Raw genomic sequence first — 19,527 nt, forward strand, 5'->3', positions numbered from 1 at the left:
ATTCGTCGCAATTGCGACCAACACGGGCTAGTTATTTAAAAAAAACAAAAATTTTCTTTATAACGTGACCAACCAAACCATTTTAAAAACTTGGTTGCAAATTTTGGTCACCATTTAGGGTTAAATCCACTAGTGACCTTTGCCCATTCAGGATAGGAAATGGGAAAGTATTTCTATGGACTTCATCACCGGGTTACCACGAGTGTAGGGAAAAGATTGCATCTATGTGATTGTTGACCGGCTGACAAAGTTTGCTCACTTCTTTGCTATTCCATCCACTTACACAGCATCACAGGTGGTTGATCTTTTCTTCAAAGAGGTATTCAGGTTACATGGGCTACCTAGTTTTATTGTCAGTGATCAAGATAGTAAATTTATGAGTACTTTTTGGCAGAAATTGTTTAGGTTATGTGGTACAGATCTTACACCTAGCACTAGTTATCATCCACAAACAGATGGGCAAATAGAGATTGTGAATAAATGGGTAGAAGGATATCTGAGGAACTATGTGACCACACAACAAAGGGCTTGGGTCAAATGGCTACATATGGGAGAGTACTGTTATAACACTACTTATCATATGTCCATCAAGATGACTCCATTCATGGCACTGTATGATTATGAAGCACCTAGTTTCATGGATTCGGTTTTGGGGGATAGTAGAGTGCCCAAAGAAAAACACTTCTTGCAAGATAGTTAGGATATTTTGAGGGTGCTCAAGGAGAATATACGGCAAGCCCAAAATCAGTAGAAATTGTATGTTGACCAACACCAAATAGAGCACAGCTTCAACGTTGGGGATATGGTTTACCTGAGGCTACAACCATACAAATAGTCATTGCTCAAGAAGAGCGGAGCAAAGAAGTTGAAGCCTAGGTTTTATGGCCCCTACAGAGTGATTCACAAGGTGGGCGAGGTTGCTTACAAGATTGAGCTTTCAGAGAGTAGTTGGGTGCATAATGTGTTTCATATGTCAAGGCTTAAGAAAGCCATCAGTAAGAGAGTTGTGTCTTCTACAAAATTGCCACGATTAGATGAGGAGGGAAAGCTTGTATCGATTCTTCAGGCTATTTTGGATACTAGGGAAAGGACTCTGTGAAACAGGTTGATTAAAGAATATTTAGTCAAATAGGGATATCTGCTAGAGGAAGATGCCACTTGGGAGAGTGAGTAGGTGTTATAGCAAACATGACTGAGATTGCTTGAGGACAAGCAATTTCAAGGAGGGTGGACTGTAATGTCCCCATCTTTTTAGCAACTAAGTGGAGTTAGTAGCCTTCACGTTCTCCAAAGCCTAAGTGGAGCATAAGAGAAAATTAAATTAAATTCTTATAAAGTCATTATATAAATTAAAAATTAAAAGGTGACTTTATATTTAATTAATTTAATTAATTATTGTATTACAAGGGAGAAGCTTCTAGAGTGTGTATTAATTATTGAAAAGGGGGAAGCCTCTAGTAATTTAATTTTCTAGAAGCACAATTAATTATTGTATAAGGGAGGAGTTTCTAGAGAGTGCATTAATTATTGGAAGGGGGAAGCTTCTAGTACTTGCAATTAATTAATATTTGATTTCCTTCTAGAAGGGTGTAGGGAAAGTATAAATAGAGGTGGGAGCTTCATTGTTTAGCATGGGATGATTGTGAATTGCATTTGATAAAAGCTTGGAGGTGTGAGTTAGAGATTTGGTCTTGGCATTAGAGGACGTTCATCCTCTTTTGTAACATTTAGATGTCATTCCCTTGGGGTTTGGCCTTTGGAATACATTGCTATGTATTTGATTTTATCATTTTTAAAAAATAATATTTATCAGTAGCGGTTCAATCTTCAATTTGCATAAATTCCTTCTTGCTCATGTTATGTGGATTGAAACCTATGCAAAGACATTAAAATCGTTTTCAACAATTGGTTAGTTCTTGGGCATTTCCAAGGTGCCCATTACAATAGATATTCAAAACTTGCTACACGAATTGTAAGTATAAGTAAATGAAACATTATATGCAAATATTTACAAATTGTAAACAATTTGGTCTTGATGAAATTGATTACTAAAAAAAATCATGATACCAAGAAAAAATGTAGGCCTTGGAGTTAAAAAATATAACTTCTAAAGAGGACAAGAACTTAGCCTACGAACAAAACTATACAGTCATGATTGAATGACTCCAAGCAATGAGTGCACAAGGTTCTTCTGCTAGATCTATCGATGAGGTAAATAAGTCAATTGATTTTTATTTCAAATTGAATACTTTAGCATTACTGCATTTGATATTAAGTTCCAAAAATATAAGTTGTTATATTTGTTTCAAGTAAGGAAACAATGATTATATATTTGTTTGAAACTTTAAAGTGAATATATTTATATGTACTAAAATGAATGATTGACATTTCTCAGTATTTGTCTTATATTTATATGTATATATTGTTGATAAATGTACTAATTATTTGCATTCGATTGCAGTCTATCAATCCTTATACACCATCCAAGCACCATGGAGGTGTTGATTCGAATGTGCATTGTAGTACTGAAGATATATATTTCTATTTGAATTTTGATTTCTAAATTATTAATACAAGTAAACATTTTAAATTGAATTTGGTGTAGTAATACAAATTTAACTATAATATGTGTTGGGATTAAGAAAACATCTTGTATTGCAATTGTAAGGGATGTAGAGGTTGTTCCTAATGTGCGTGTTGAGGTTCAAGCCGCCGAGCAAGATGATGTGGTTGGACAAGGTAAAGAGCGCTACAATGTTCTTTAAAGTCTTTAAAGTCTCAATTTTCTAAAAATTTAACCCTTTTATTTATTATTGTAGAGGACCCACCTTTGCAAAGGACAACGAGATCACTTCCAAGGGTGAGAACAAATATCAATAACGACATGGATATGCCTCTGCAACAATATAGGGAAGGACAAAAAAAATAGACAAAAAAGAAATGATTCTCATTTATGTAACTTATTTGATAATGACTGATGTTTATGTCTTGACGTTTTAATTATGTTCTATTGAATGTTCTAATGAATCTTATGTTATAATGGTAATGTGAATGTTCTAATGAAACTTATGTGTAAATGAATTCTATCATGCGATAATTCATGAATGTTACATTTTATTAATTGAATGAATGAATTTTAAATGTTAACGGGAGATTTAGATGTTGGGAGGGTAGGGGGGGGGAGGGGTATGAACTTCCACCTTCACGTGGTTGGCCCTGATTAGTAGAGAATATTAAACTATTCTTGAAACTAAGTGAATCTCAACATTAACATATGATTGCATGACAACTAATTCTGTCAATCTCTTGGTTTTAGGCAATGCAAAAGGAGTCCATAGTTCCATATGCAATCTCAATTCATATGCATATGACATCAGGTGCAGCTGAAAAATGCAATGGATTTGCATTTTTGTTAGAGGTCTTTAATTAGGTATTTTACGTTGTAGACCATCACGAATATTGTAACTTTGACTCGTATAGGCAAGGGTAATGTCCTCGGCATGCAAGCAAATCAAGACGTTCGATGTGCTAGCTTGATGAGGACATTCTCTTAGCCATAGTGGCTGGAATTCTAACGTTCATGATGGTCTATAATTTTAAAAACTTAATAGACCTATAAAACAAATGTAAACATGGTGCAGTTTTTCAACTCCACATATTGTCCATGCATATAGAACATAGCTGCACATGCATTCTCGATTCAGAGTGGAAAAATCTTATTTTGGATGCGATGAAAAAAAGACATGCACCAGAACATGGAAAAATGATGTCACTTTTGCAGGTCTGGAACCTATATTTGTTATATTTTGTCACATGTATCCACAAGAATATGAATATTTTGTCACACATCATTTAAGAACAATGTTTTCTTCATATTTCAGGTTGAAATAGGTGTATTTTTTCCATTGATAATCTTGCAATCCCTAGATAGCTAAGATAGCCCACTTCACCAAAGGATGTGTTACAATGTACATGTTCTAGAGTATTGTTTTTTCATGGATGATGTAGGAATTCTTAGAGATGTGTGCTCTAGAAGAACCAACTTATCAATGATGTATTATTTGGTTTCTTTTTTTATGTATAATTTCATCATTTGATGTGATACGGGAAAGACAAACAATCTCTAGACATCATTTATTTTCATAATTTTAAAATGATTCTAGGCATAAAAATTTAAATGGGTTCTATTAGAGAGAAGGTACCATTCAAATGGCCCCTAAATGAATATTTATATGTAAGAAAAAGTGAGAGCTCTGAGGGACATGTGCTAATTACCCAAAGGAATATTTATATGAAAGAAAATGTGGGAGTTTTGAGGGACCATCCATGGACTATCCTTATATTAGCATACACCTCCATTTATGTGTTGATTTGTCTCTACATCATCCATATAATGAGTTTTTTCAATTATTTTAGGCTTAACATTAGTTATCAACCTAGAAGATACATTGGAGTATTTTGTTTGAAAGAGTATTTCATTTTGACAATGCTATTAGGAATTAACTGTGTAGTTTTTTAGTCAAATTATTGACCCATGTTTTGATTCACACATGAATCCATCTCTCAAGAGAATAAATAAAACACCTAGCACTCATTGGATCTAGGTGATGCTCACACCAAGACTTTCCTTTATCTATGTAGTTTTTGAGTCAAATTCATTAACACTCATTGGATCTAGGTGATGCTCTCACCCATCCCAGTTTACTCTAGCTCTTGCAACCCCATTTGCAAAACCTTTATCAAGTATCTCATTCCTCACCTAACATATTATCCATGTCTCAAGAGAATATAACACTCATTGGATCTAGGTGATGCTCTCACCCATCCCAATTTACTCCAGCTCTTGCAACCCCATTTGCAAAACCTTGATCAAGTATCTCATTCCTCACCCAACGTATTATTCTATTGATCATAAAAGTAGTGTATATAAATCACCCTTAAACATCACACACTTTCACACACTAAAGGAAAAAAAGAGCTTAAAAAATTTAAGTCAACTATTTTAACACTTTTTAAAAACATATGAAACAAGTCTTAATGTATGGTGTTTAAGCATTCGCATGTGTAGATCTAACTTACATCTTTATTCATAAATATGTATATTTTCAATATATTCTCCAACAAAATTAAGGCACTAATCTTCATTAAGACATTAAGACATCAAAAAGGTCATTTGCAACTTCGTAAAGAACAGGCCAAAGACAACAAATGCTAGAACAAATCAATAATGGTATGTTACTAACATTACAATAATAATACCTTAAAGGGAAAAGAAGCCAAGAAGGAAGCCAAAAAATCGGCAGCGACCAGGGACACAATGAAGAGGAGAGAAGCCAGGATGGAATCCAATGACACTTCAACGTCCAAGAACACAAGGTTGACCAGGAGGACAGAATCACCAAGGTTGAATAAAGAGTCCAAAGGATGGAGTTCTCCCATCAAAACATGACCAATCAGGTGATCGCCACTTTGAACGCCCTAAATGAGAACATTAACAGTCTGGGTGCATCACTAATTAGTGCTAGATTTGGCAGGGATAAGATGGAGAAGGCTAGATTGGACATTGGGCAGGCTGAGGATGATCCGAAAGAAACTAGAGACTAGGTGGATGCTCAGAACCAGGACCAGGAGGATGTGGACGACAAGAAGACCAATGAAGCTGCAGAGACCCTACAAATTCTTGATAGAGAGAACTGATAGTTAGTGCTACTTTGTTGTCTCATTTTTTCCTTGTGTAGCTGGTTCTTTTTTGTTCTAGTGTAGCCAGTTTTTTGTTTCCTCGATGTAGGCCTATTGTTTACGATTGGCTTTTGTTAAGCAGTTTCTCTGTAGCTGGACTTTTCTTAATATTTCTACTTCAGATATGTTATAAAAACTTTCGGGTTTCAGGATCTCTGTAAAACCTATTTTACTTAATCAAAAACATTACAATAATAATCTTAATAACTCTCAACAAAATATCATTAAATATAGACCTGGGAGTCTTTTCATACTTCCATCAAAATGCTTCTTCCTCTAAGAATACGGGCACAAGAAACATTATCAATACATCTTAAATGTATTATAGTCACATCTCTGAATATATTTGGTTGGATTTTTGTTCATAGAATAGTAACCACAAAATGTTTATATCAGAAATTGTTGCAATTATTTTCATGCTATTCTAAATCCATGTGTCATATTTATGTTTTGCTCCAATACTATTGTAAGTATAAGCGTTTATAGCTCCTAAATAATAATTAGCCGCTATACATATCAAATTTAGTACTAGTTTGGGAGTAGGACCTTTCAAAACATTTAACCTAAAAAGATATGCTACTTGAGATCCTGGTAGAACTCTTGCCCCATTGTATGGTTTATGAGTTTAAAGCTAATGTAGAAAAACAAGGAATAAAATACTACAACCCATTGGGGGAAAGGTGGTTAGGCCCAATCCTTCAAGTGCTTTAGTGGTCAGGCTTAACTCCTAATGATGAACACTACTAAGACTCGTAAGGATAGTAAAAATAACCAGAGAGCATGTTCCAATTTCTTTTGTGGTCCCTTCATTCACTCACCCAAAAATGAGACCATTCTACTATTAAGTTTGAAGGCAATTAAAATGGAAATAATAATAGTACGTGTCAATGTTTCCTAGGAATATGATCATTATCATCGTTAAAATTTAAGAGCATAAATTAGGTTAAGATTAACTTGAACACAAAACCAACTTCATGACAATCCATCCCATCTTCTTAAGTTCAAATTATCAGCACACATATTTCCAAGCAACTAGAACAGCAAAGTGTACATCTAAAAATAAACTACTAAAAAGAATTCCAATGATTATAATGAGTATCAATAATCCATAACAATGGTATTGTTTAGGATTTTTGGTAAGCAAAATTTAGCAAGAAAAATGAAATTTAGTGCAACTATGCAATAATATTACAAGTACCAGTTAATCAAAATTTGTTACTACAATTCTCCATAATCATAGTAAAACCTCCACGACCACTACCAATATTCTCAATGGACAAGGCACATTGACATCAGTCAATCCTTGCCCTTTGGACCATGTCATCAGTGCTAACTAGTTGGGTAATATTAAAATAAGCAAGAGTACTACTATTGATCTTGTATAAAACTGCTTTAGATAAGAAGCTTCTCAATGGCATCCTACAAAAGGGGAATGATTTGTTAGAAGACAGAACAAAAAGAAACTAAACTGATTTCCACAATCAAAACACCAATTGTAAAAGTTTGAAACATGGTATTATTAGTTGTTATTATTTCTCAAAGATTCCCTCCCCAATATTCATATGTTATAACATCATTGAAATATGTCAAATCATTTAGTCAGTCCTCCCTCAAGCTGTTGGATTTGTGACTTCAATTGACTTCCCTCATTAGTTGTCACGGAACAAGCAATGACAAGGTGAGTAACTCCACATGCATGACCTAGTGCCTATTTTAATGCTACAAACACATATGGCACATTCTGCAAGATGTACAAAACACATTGTGAGCAAAAAATATATCCAGTCAAAAAATAGTTTCCACATAGGTAAAGTTCAAAATGAAAAATTTCATATGGATATCTCCATAACCAACTATAGAATTCAAATAACATAACCATAAAATATACTAAAATAATTATTGTATAATAAGTTAGTTACCTTATCCTCAGCCAACAATGGTAGATGGAGAAGGATCTCAAGAGGCTCAATATCAGCTGCCATAACAATGAACTCTGCAATTCCTTTGTTCAGAGTCTTGGTAGTTATAGTATGAAAACAAACAATTTAGAAGCATGTAAACTATACTTTCATCATCATACTTGGTGGTCATACACAAGACTCCTAAAATAAACTTCAATAGAACTTCATCCAAAATATTCAAATTACACAAATACTCACATATAAGTAGGGTTTGAAAGAGATTAAAACTCATTTTAGAAGGTTTTCTGAATGGACATTTCCAAGTGTAATTTTACTAGGCTGATTTTTCAAACCTCGGTAAGATACATATTTGACTTAGTTACCAATGAACTCCATGGAAGTAGGATGTGAAGGCAGATGTGGAGGTAGATGCCCCCTAGATGCACCCAGGAAGTGCATGACAAGGTGCACATCCAAGCTCATCGAAGACCTAGAAAAAGGAAAATGACATGTCTCTAAATCTCACAAAAATAACTCACACCCTATATACATTTTGCTACTTTCTAAGTTTCAAGCCAAACTATTGAGAATGAGAAATCAATAACATTCCCATCCAAATCTCCAACAAACTGTTACTGCAACAAACAAGCTTACTAATAGTTAACACGTATCCTTTTCATTGTTTCCAATACCTCCAAGTATGGAAATAATTGATGTAATATGAAATTGATGCAAACTAGTCGTCACAATTGCCCAAACTAACCCATAAAAATTTTTGTGATCATTGGACAATTCAAAAGGATTCCAAATCTAGACCAGATTTGAGTCATGCCTATATCTACCTAGGTTTCAAATGAAATAACCCAGAGAAGATTTCCAATTTGCATTCACAATCTGATATAAACAACCGAAAAATAGTTTAGATCATTAAGTCTTAAATGTTTTGTTTAACTAATTTTGGTTGCTACACGACATGACTTCATCCAATCTTATCCAAAGTTGCTTTCTTTCACTCATCGAGTACAACAATTGATGTATGAAGCTTACAATATTGTAACAATCACAACCTTCACCTTAAATGGGCCTATCGCGATACTTTTTGTACTACACATTTGCAATAGCAGAATGATGATGAGTTGCTTGACAATGATGATTTGCTTGATGATCCATGATGGTATTTGTTCAATGATGGTTGATTATCAATATTGATATTATTGTTTTTTAACTGAAATATTGACAAGGTGGTGTATTTTGCAATATTGCTTTAATATTAGCATAGTGGTGCATGAACTTATGTACTGTTGCATCTATGTACATATATATTTTTTATTTTTTTAAATATTGTTGTATGTAAGGCAAGCTCAAAACAAATCTGAACCCAACCCAAAGAAATTTGAGTAAATCTTGAACCCGAATCAATACCCGAATCTGATCCGACAACTTAGCCAAATTGTTTAACCTCAAGGAATTTCAAACTAGGATGCTCAAAAATCTCCACTCCTTCCCACATTGCATCCTCAAGTGAAAGATTCTTCCATTTCACAAGATACTCCAAATGAATCTTGTTCCTTGACCTCTTTTCCCTCGCACCCAACACCATTCCATGTTCTAGGATCAATTTTCCTTAATTGTCCACAAATGGAAGCACTTGTGAAGGGGCATTTTTCTGTCTAAGGGCTTTCTTCAAATAGGAAACATGTAGAATATTATGAATTTTGATGCTAGTTGGAAGTTCAAACTCATAAACTACCTCGCCAATCTCTTCCTTAATACATTGTAGGGTCCATTAAATTGTAGCTTTGGGTACTCGGATCGATTCCCTTTGATGGAAGATCTTATATGAGATGCAATCTCAAGAACACCATGTTAGCAACCTCAAAAACTCTCTTTGCCAAGTGCTTATCAACATATAGCTTTTGTTGGGTTTAAGCATGTTCTAAGTCTTCAAGATATTTGTATTATGTTGTGTCACATCCTTTGCTCTTGGGACTCTATAATCCGTAAAGAACAAATCCAAATATGAAGTAGCATCATGAAATTAAACCATAAACAACATTAAAGGAAACCATACTAATTAGCATGCAACATGTTGTGTGGTAACATTATTCTGCCAAATGCAATTATTGGATCCAAGTAATTACAAAGGTGGAGATGTGTGCAAATTAACCACTTAAACATCAAGAAGGATTGGGACATGGATAGGAACCCACATTATAGAATTGAACCTTAAAGTATGATACACAGGCTTTCCCATACAACAACTATGATCTAAAAACAAGCAACTTTTGGTGCAATGACTATCCATTGGTCTTGCAATGGTACAAAAGCAATATTTTTGTTTTAATAATTTGACTAGTTGTCGCAATTGCGATGGTCTGTTCTGACGACTATCCATCCCTTACATAGCATAGTTGTCACAACGACGTCGTAACTACGACAACAAGATCCGAAAGATAATCGTCACTTGTATGGTACAACTATCGCATACACGTTGCAATTGCGATGGCTAATTGGAAGTTTAAACCGTCGTAATTACGACGACGTACTATCGCAATTGCAATGTTGTGAACATGAACTCTTGTCCCTCCCTTCTTCCAAGTTACGACTATGTCTGTCATCGCCATTACGAGGATGCCCTCGTCGTCGCAATTTGTGACAACAAATTTGATGAGAGCCAATTTGTGGTTTTAGCACTAGGGCGATAAGTAAACGTCTCAATTGTGATAGCTTGTCATCACAAAATGGGTCCAAAAGAGAAAACAAAACTATACCCTAACGACTAGAGAAAGCAAAAAGGAGAAACCAAAGCCAACGTAACAAGGGGTGGCACAAACCCTACCTAAAGCAATGAGGTCAAAAAAAATTGCTCGAAGTTAGAAGCACCACCACAAAAGACATGTGGGATCAAATGTAATGATCAAAATGCAAGAGCTCAATAAGTGCCTAGAATCATCTGAGTCAAGTAGCACAAAGGGAAAATCCCCTTATTTATAGCCAAAGGGTCGAGTGACATTATCTAAATATCATCCGACTAGGATCTCATGGGCAATGCTAGGCCTTTGGGTGCTCAAGCATCAAGGGTTGAGGGTGGCGATGTCTCCATTACACCCTCAAACTCTGTGAAAGCTTGATCTCCAATAGGAAAGGTAGTGGAGGGTTGGGCATTGCGTGTCCTGGAGTGTTGGGTCTCCTCAACAACTTTGAAAGCATGAAGCTTGGAAGCTTCGATCAACAAAGCAAAATAGTAGGAATTTGCAACTGTGGTACAACAATGAAAAACAAATAATTAATTAGGTTCCAATGCTTTTATCCAAACCTTTAAAATAATTGCATGCATGACAAACAATGGAACGACTTGTAATTATACTATTTAAACTAGATACAACATCATTTGGTCTTCCATCAATAATTAACCCAAAATATTGTCTACAAAAAAGAAATCTATTTGGATAATATATTTAATGTTCATTGTTATAGGAAACTTATATTTTTGTTGCAACAAAAAAGCCTATATATAATTATTAGTTTGCTATTGTGTCAATTGATACAAGTAATTTTGTAATCTTCTATGTTCTTGCTTTCATACCAAGGTTGTTGGGAGATGAGGAGACCTAGAGGTCTTTGGTACTAGTACTAGTATGATTATTTTTCAAAATTAGGTGACAGGGGTAGTTGAGATGACAATTTTTTTTAATAATTAAAAGAATCTAATATAAATACAAAAATGTAAAAGTAAATACTAATAGTAAGGTCACGTTAATAGAGTCAAATAGTTCAAAACTCACATAATCACATTATTGTATCTCATAGTCATATCTAATTTTTGAATATCGCATATAATCATAATCATATCAGATTAATATTCAGTGAGATTATCATTAAATATTCAAATTTTAAATTCAAAAAACTATAGTTTGATACTAAATCACTAATATGCAAACAAAAATGAAAAAACTTAGTATTGTAAACAAAAACCAGAAATCTATCTAGTAACTGGTACGATGATGATACTATCATCTACTCCATAAAGTTGTGATCGTCCATCTCAAGGTCTTTTGTTATCATGCTCTCCAAAAAATCATCTCTCTGCGTTGGATTCCATGTTATTATCTAAATAAAATTTTAAATATTTCTAAATATTGCTGGCCAGGTTGGATTTTGGAATAAATAAAAAATTGTACGTGTTTCTAAGATTTCTAAGTTATTAAATAAAATATTAAAATGCTTAAATCATTTAAATTGTCATTGGTTTTAATTTTGCATTAAAAAACATTAAAACGAGGGCCAAAATACATAAAATAATTTAATATTATATTTTACATTTAACTTTTTATCAATAGACTCCACAGGGAGACTTCACTTTTTGGATTTGGAGACTTGGCGACTCCAGGAGATGCAAAAAGTCTCCGAGACATTCTCCTAGGGGAGGAGACGAGTCTCCCCATAACACTATTTCCAACTAATTTTGATGAATGCAGCTTTGTGTGTCTGAAAGCTTCAGAAATATATGTTAATAGAATATTTTTACCATATTAAATAATAATGAAAAGTAGCATTCTTAGGAAGCATAGAATGTTGATCAAGATATCCATAAACTTACATGATAGAACCCATATATATTGGCCTAGCTTAAAAAATATACATTAATAGAATCTCTTTTCTGCAATTACGAAAATCGAGGCATTCATTAGTAAGTATAGACTGTTGAATAAGCTAACCATCAAGTTGCAGAACTTAAACCTAGCCAGCCTGTTTCCTGTGAGAATAGAAGATCAACTACAAGCTTCAATATTGGTTTCTCTCAGACATCAGATATGTCAATGCTCAAATGTGTCCACAATTACTAATTCCTCGGCCATGGCTCCTCTAAACATGACAGCTGACTTTAACATTAGAATCTTTCAGAGAATAATTATCCTGCCAAAAACCTACAAGGTGCCTTCATTGAGCTTGCTGGTATTCACCATCAGCATACAAGTCATGCCATTGTTGAGCATTTAGGTTGGGTGCAACGAAAAACTGTAAACAGTAGTAATGAGAATAGCTTCTGAAGTCATCAGACTGATTCACATGAGCATTTCAAATAATGCATTTAAGCACAAATAAACATAAGCACCAAAAAGAAAAGTATTTGTTCAAAACATCTTTATTGAACATAATAAGATGTAATAAATAAAATGCCACACTAGACACTGGAAATGTGCAACCCATAAATAGACATAGTTCATTCGTTGCAGGGAAAATTCAGTAAGTGGAGAAATTTCTGCATTACTCACCTGAATATAAGAAATAAAGCATATGTATTATTTATTGTGAAGCCTCAAGACTACTGACCATAAAATAGCTATTCCCTACCTTGTCAGTAGTAGTTTATGATTTAAATAGATGAACAATGTGATGAATTGATAATATATATTATAACTACATCAGTACAAGCTTTCTAGCAGCGTAAATGTAAAGATACCTTGCTGGGCTCCAATTTGTTTCACATAGCTAAAGATAATTTCATTAAAAATGGAAATGACAAAAGTTAATCATGCTAATGAGTATAGCCCATCTAACGATTTGTTAAGAAGTAATTAAAAATAATGGATCACTGTACTCTAGCCAGTAGCAAATAGCTGACAACTTTTGATCTATGGCAATGATGATGAAAATAAATAAGGATAGCAAACCATCAAATCTGAAGCATGCTAAACCTTATATTAGCTGGGAGCGTCGCCATTTACTGTTGTAGAAACAAGAGGAAATAGCTTCATTCATCAATTAAATACCTTCTAGGTGCGAGTGGTCTTGCAGTAATGAGCCGATCGTTTGGATCCTTTGACATTAGCAATTCAATAATCACAGCATCTGTTGGTGGACCACTGAACTTAAGCCTTGGCTCTAGCAATCCTGCCATGTCATATCCAAATGTGGAGGAATAATATATCAGAGACAGATCTGAGAAATGAATTTATGATTTCCAACTCTTGCAAAAACAATTGAAAACCAAAAAAATCAAAATTTGAAATTTGGAATCTTGGATAAGCCATACCAGGTCGAAGTTCTTGGCCATCATACAAGACCTTTGTGAGTGGATGGCTTGCCCACTCACTGACAGCGGCATTAGTTTTTGGCTGAAATCCAAGCAAACTCCCATTTCTTGATAGTGTTACCTGTCAAATAAAAAAGTCCTGTATCCAGTAATCTAATAAAGAGAGTTTTTCTGAAAATCAGGGGAGCTAGATGGCCAAACTTCTGTTTCTAAATACAGTGTTTAATGCTACAAACAACCTGGTTCCAACAGCACTTAAAAGTATCAACTATTTAAAATCTCACAAGCACCGAGCTAGAACACATACCTAAGGCCTCCTAAGCATATGCTATTGGGCTGTATTACATATTAAATAAAAGTGTGGATGCATATGTTTGGTTAGTCATTCCACTAATAAATTAGAATATTAAAAAATTATCCCACATTCTAATAGTAGCGGTCTTTAGCAAGACTACATATATTGTAAAGGTTTACCAAGTGTAAAGCATCAATTCAGAATTGATCCTACATTGGAGGATTGCCCATCAAAGTGGCTATTTTGTGGTGTTGTCCAACCTTAAGGGTTTGATTTATTTCTAATTATATTGCAATACTTATGTTATGTTTAGTTTTTTGTCATCTGGTATTATAGCTCTCTCCAGGGTTAAGTGAGCAAAATTCATGGCTGATTTTTCCATTAAGGGCCAAACAATTTGCCAATGAAAATGTTACTCGCATATGTCTTCAAAGAAAAAGAAATCTGTATCCATTACAAAGAGGACTCAATATCTTTCCAAGAAATGGTTACGTTATAAATACAGACAATAGGAAGGGAAATATGGTGATCTAAAGTTACCTATAGCAATCAGATTTCTTAGATTTTTTTTACATCTCTACAGAAAAAATTGATACCTTACAATGTAGACGAGGAAATCAATTTTGGTTTGTGCAAGAGAAATAACATACATTAAGTCTACAATTCTATACTATCTTCTTTTCATATCTGGGGTAGAAAGATCTAATGCATAAATATACTTTTTAAAATCATATTTCTAATGGAAATTTGTAAGGATGATGTACATAAAGGTATGGAATTAACGAAAGCATACAGGGAAGGGTTGAATGCACTTAAAATTACTTCTCATAAATTTAAGGTTGAATATTTTCTTCATTTATATAAGGAAAGTGAATACAAAAATGAAAGGGATACGTGGCTAGATTTAAAAGATAAGTATATGGCATGGCATGAGGATTTCTTTCAGTTGGATTAAAATAACTCATTTGGATTTCCTTTCAAAGTAATCTAATCTACACACTAGAGAGATTTATTGCCAGCCAAAGTTTCATGAAAAGTGCACCCGTGAATATGATGTGCAAAAGGACATTGTTTCAGCAGATAATTGTTGCTTTGATCCTCCATTGAGTATCAATGTTGTTCCACAAATGTTACCGTTTTCTATCTCAACAAGCAACAGATAGTTTTGATCACATGCTTACAGGAGTAATCTCCAAGCAAAGAAAAAGAAGCGAAAAAAGACGTATGGATGAGCTTCATTTCAATTCCCAAGCTTTGCTGACAGATTCTGTTATCTAATGTAAATGAGTTATTTTATTATAAAGCTCACATTATGTCACATTCTAAGTGGTTGATTACTAGGTATTTCATACCATGTTTCAAGGATGAAACATATGAAGTAGGAGAGAATGTAATGTGCCTAAGGTTATGGTATTAGAGTGTATTAGGTAGTAAATAATAAACTGTGGGTGTACGTGGTTTGAAACTCATTAGTTAATTACAATACAGATATTTATCCAAAATTCATGGGATAGTACTTATCTTTAGCCAGTCTCCATATAGTTTAAGGGCTTACCAAGCGTAAAGCAGCAATCAAGATATTGCAATTGGAGCTTATGCTCTATAGGAAGATTGACCCTTCAAACTTCCATAGAAAGTTTGCCCCCTTATAGTGGCTATTGTATGGTGTTGACCTACCTTAAGCATTTGATCTATTTTTAGATATATTGCAAGATTATATTATTAAATGTGAAGTTCTAAACATTATTCACCATGTAATTGCATTTGTACAATAAACTAAAAAGAATAAAGATCAACACAAAATGTAGATAATCCTGCATTAGAAATTACAGAAAATCCATCCACAAAAAATGACTGGATCTTACAAATAATTTTGGAATCGAGATCGTACATTTCCACCTCACCACTAAAGTGAATAGAACATAAGGACAAATTAAATGCAACCATACTAGTGGATAACTGTATCTGAAGAACCTACTTGAGGATTGAATTGCCATGGATAAACAGTACTATTATCAAAGACAACTGATGCAGATAACTAACCATCAAAGATTAGAAAGAGATGAAAATTTGGGCTCTTGTGGCATCTGTTCAAGAATTTAAAAAAATAAAAAATACCAGAAATAAAATATAGGAGCATGGGCATATCTGGCTGTACCTCATAAATGGCAATGTCATCTTCATTAGGTTTTTGCAGATTACCCTGACCATGATTCTGAGAAGCTGCATCACCCTTTGATGAATTTGCATGTTTCAACCCTTGTTCTTCTGACATGTTCATGTTTTCAATCTCCTTATTCCTTGAGTCTGGGGCATCTCGCATGGCAGCAGTGATGGGACTCTCATAGTCTGATCTAGCCCACTCAATCAGGCTTGGTCCAATCCATGCACCCTTTCCAGAATAGCTTTGTATGTTTTCTGGCCACTGTAGAGCATTCTTAACCATTTGAACCACCAAGGTACACATGGTCTCCATTTCCTCCACTGAAATCTCCTCATTCAGAGGAAGAACAGACTGAAAAAAAAGGTTTTAACTTTTGGTATTCTGGATGAGGATGAACATTCTAAATAGAAAGAAAACTACTCAAATAAGACAACATAAATAACTGTGAGAAAAAAAGAAGAAGCAACAGACATGATCAATGCAAATTACTTACAACGACCATATAAATCATTAAATAAATCATAACAAGAATTATAGATTATTATTAAAAAGGGAAAGGTCCTTTTATAGTCCACAATACAAGCCATATGTTTTTTGTCTACATGTGGTGACAGCAATATAGGACTACCCCGTACTTGCGGGAGGCATTTAACTGTGTTACAAATGAGGCATACACACTAACCCCAGTGGGATTTGAACTTGTGACCTCTCTTTCAAAAGTACAAGTTCTCCACCACTAGGCCAACTCAGGTGTACAAGTTCTTTTAACACTGCAAACTAATGCCCATTTTAATAAAATATTGTCAATTATAGCAAACTAACTTTTGAAATATTTAGATAGACGGGCAAGATTAGCCTGAAAATGTATAAATGATTATAGACATAAAATATGCATTACATATATTTTCATGCCAATGCTAAAATCTGCAGTTGACCCATGCTGAGTAGTAGACTTCTTGATTAGAAATTGAGAAGGTTCTGCAAAGTATGAAATGAAAACTATGCAAAATGATAATGCTTGTACTACAAATTTAAAGATTTATGCTCATGTCATAGTGGACTTCTATCTCTGTGTATGTATGTGTTGTTCTTTCTTGTCTACTTTTCAAAAAATATCTTGAGAGGCAATCACAAAATTAAAATGCAGATAAGTTTTTTGGTCCTGTGAAAATTCCATTGTACTGTAACCAAGACAACAAACTTCAGAGATAATGATTATAATCCTTAATATTACAATTTTCTTCTCATGAATTATTTTATTTATATGCATGTCTGAATAGTGAGTTCCATTGGTTTCTCTTAGTTTAGTTTCTTCTAATCTATAAATTTTGCTCATCATTGTTTCATTTTTCTTTTCCTCAATCCACAGGTTATATTTTCAACTCTCTCATTGATTGAAACAGCAACCTGCCAATATGAGGATCAAATTGATTAACGAGGATATGGCATCCAAATCTAATAGAGTTCTTACTTCAGCAAAAACCAAGGTCATATCCAAAGAGGGGGTAAAATTGGCTTTTTTCCAGAAGACCCTAAATTTATTGCTCAAAATCCTCTTTTCATGGCAGACCTTAAAAGTGCTGTGATTGAAGCGTTTCAAGTTAATAGGATGCAGTCCCATATTAGGAATGCAGGTGGATAGCCATTCAATGGCAATGGGAGCAGGAAACTGTCAACCAAATTTGTTTTTGACTTCTTCAAGGATTACACCAATAAATGCAAGGGCCACTTTATGGAACCTTAACCGAATACTCCTACTTTTAAAGAGTCTATAAAGAAAGACAAAAATTTAGTCCAGGAATCAGAGTGCATGCATGTACAACAGAAAACAAATATGTGATGGACTTCACCAATGATGTTGAGATTGGAAGTATTGATGCAAGTTTTACGGCCACTCCAACACACAAAACGGTAAGCATTCTGGGATTGAAACACCAAATATCAAATACTGTCTTGAATAACGAATCTTAGATGCTAAACAATGCATAAGATTGTGTGATCAACTAAGACAACCTCAAGGTTCCTTCTAGTTGCGGATTTTCATTTAGTTGTAATAATGTGATATGCTAGTATCACAAAGGAACTTACATTATTCACTTGGACATATCAATTGTGCAAATGTGGATAGTTAAACAATTGGGGCTCTTCAACTATTGCTAACAAACAAATCGTAAATAGGAAAAGTGTTTAGAAATCTAATCTAGCTCTAACAATGTAAAAGGCTATTGATAGCAAGATAAAAGACTTAACCAGTCCTTGCTTCACCATATCAACTTCGCTAAGAGGGTGCTTGCTTCTAAGGACACAGGAATGCTTTTCACACTGTCAACACTCATTCAAATACCCAATGATTGTGCAATCCAAATGAACATTTCCAATCGAAGTTAGATGCTTGCAATTAAGACTAGACTAACCTTACACTGATACTTGCAATCAAAAAGCATAAAAAGGCATGGACACTTGTTTTACCATAAACTAACCATTCAATAATATTCTTCCATTCAACTACTTTAATTCTATTCAACATGAAATAAAATCCTACTCTAAGTGAGGAAATGTAGAAACTATGCAATACTCCAAAATGATGCAAGTAATTCACCATGAAAACCAACACGAATTATGAAGAATTTCGGTAGCATTATAGCAACATTTTCTCCAAGTCTTTCTCTACTCTATTTCTAATGAGTTACAAATGAGAAGGCCTAGCCTTTTATAATTGTTCAACTACAATGAAGGGACACGATTGATTCAAGATTGAAGGCCAAGATTAATCCACACAACCCTAATTAGGGTTTTCCTTAACTACCTAATACAAGCATTAAATACTTATCAATTAAAATTGGGCACCACCTTATGGGAAAATTTAAAAAAGTACAATGCTTTTGAGAACCAATGAGAAAATTAGCTACGTAATAAAATTAGGTGGATTCCACATGTACACTAGACAATATCTAACTGGTTGATCTTGGACACGTGTAACTAGAATTTTCACATTAGTTGAAGATGAGGGGGTACCACCTCAACATGTCTATCTTGTACACTTCATCAATATCTCTTGAAGATTGAGAAAATATCTTTTGATATTCAACATTATTAAGTCCCCAATCCAATGTGATGGCTCATATTCCCAACTTACTTCATCTTCGTAGAGTAATTCATCAATTTAGTTCTTTACCTTGAAACCTTCTCATTGACATGTCTTTGAACTCGCACTTGTACTTGAAATCTCGATATCATCTTGATGTCCTAATCTCGATCTTCCTCTTGTAGAAGTGGTGTAAGCACTCCATGTAATTGAACCTTTAAAGTGAACATGGGTTTCCAAAAGAAATTCAAGATCGTAATGACTTCTTCTATCTTCAACTTGTAGACTTGATCATGATGTTCTACT

General features: G+C 34.1%; 1 protein-coding gene and 1 long non-coding RNA gene across 3 annotated transcripts in view; both read right to left on the reverse strand.

Moving 5' to 3' along the window:
- Window positions 1-6,799: 6,799 nt before the first annotated feature.
- Window positions 6,800-8,324, reverse strand: LOC149549842 (uncharacterized). The gene is made up of 2 exons (XR_016354150.1): window positions 7,659-8,324; window positions 6,800-7,480 (listed from the first exon to the last, which is right to left on the reverse strand). It is a non-coding gene; the product is annotated as an uncharacterized LOC149549842 (long non-coding RNA).
- A 3,822-nt stretch (window positions 8,325-12,146) lies between these two features.
- The window catches only part of LOC149549843 (deneddylase), a 133,526-nt gene continuing 126,145 nt past the window's right edge, over window positions 12,147-19,527 (reverse strand). Inside the window, exons 6-9 of one of the 2 annotated variants that reach the window (XM_089793068.1) lie at window positions 16,131-16,487; window positions 13,678-13,798; window positions 13,415-13,535; window positions 12,147-12,659 (exon numbers count right to left, since the gene is read on the reverse strand). In XM_089793068.1, the coding sequence (XP_089649194.1) occupies window positions 12,638-12,659; window positions 13,415-13,535; window positions 13,678-13,798; window positions 16,131-16,487 (621 nt within the window). In that variant the 3' untranslated portion in view covers window positions 12,147-12,637. The remainder of the gene's footprint in view (window positions 12,660-13,414; window positions 13,536-13,677; window positions 13,799-16,130; window positions 16,488-19,527) is intronic. The other variant, XM_089793069.1, reaches the window with a different exon arrangement.

Source organism: Cupressus sempervirens, chromosome 7 (genome assembly GCF_028749045.1).
Source record: "Cupressus sempervirens isolate cs-2001-9-10 chromosome 7, ASM2874904v1, whole genome shotgun sequence".
Taxonomy (NCBI): domain Eukaryota; kingdom Viridiplantae; phylum Streptophyta; class Pinopsida; order Cupressales; family Cupressaceae; genus Cupressus; species Cupressus sempervirens.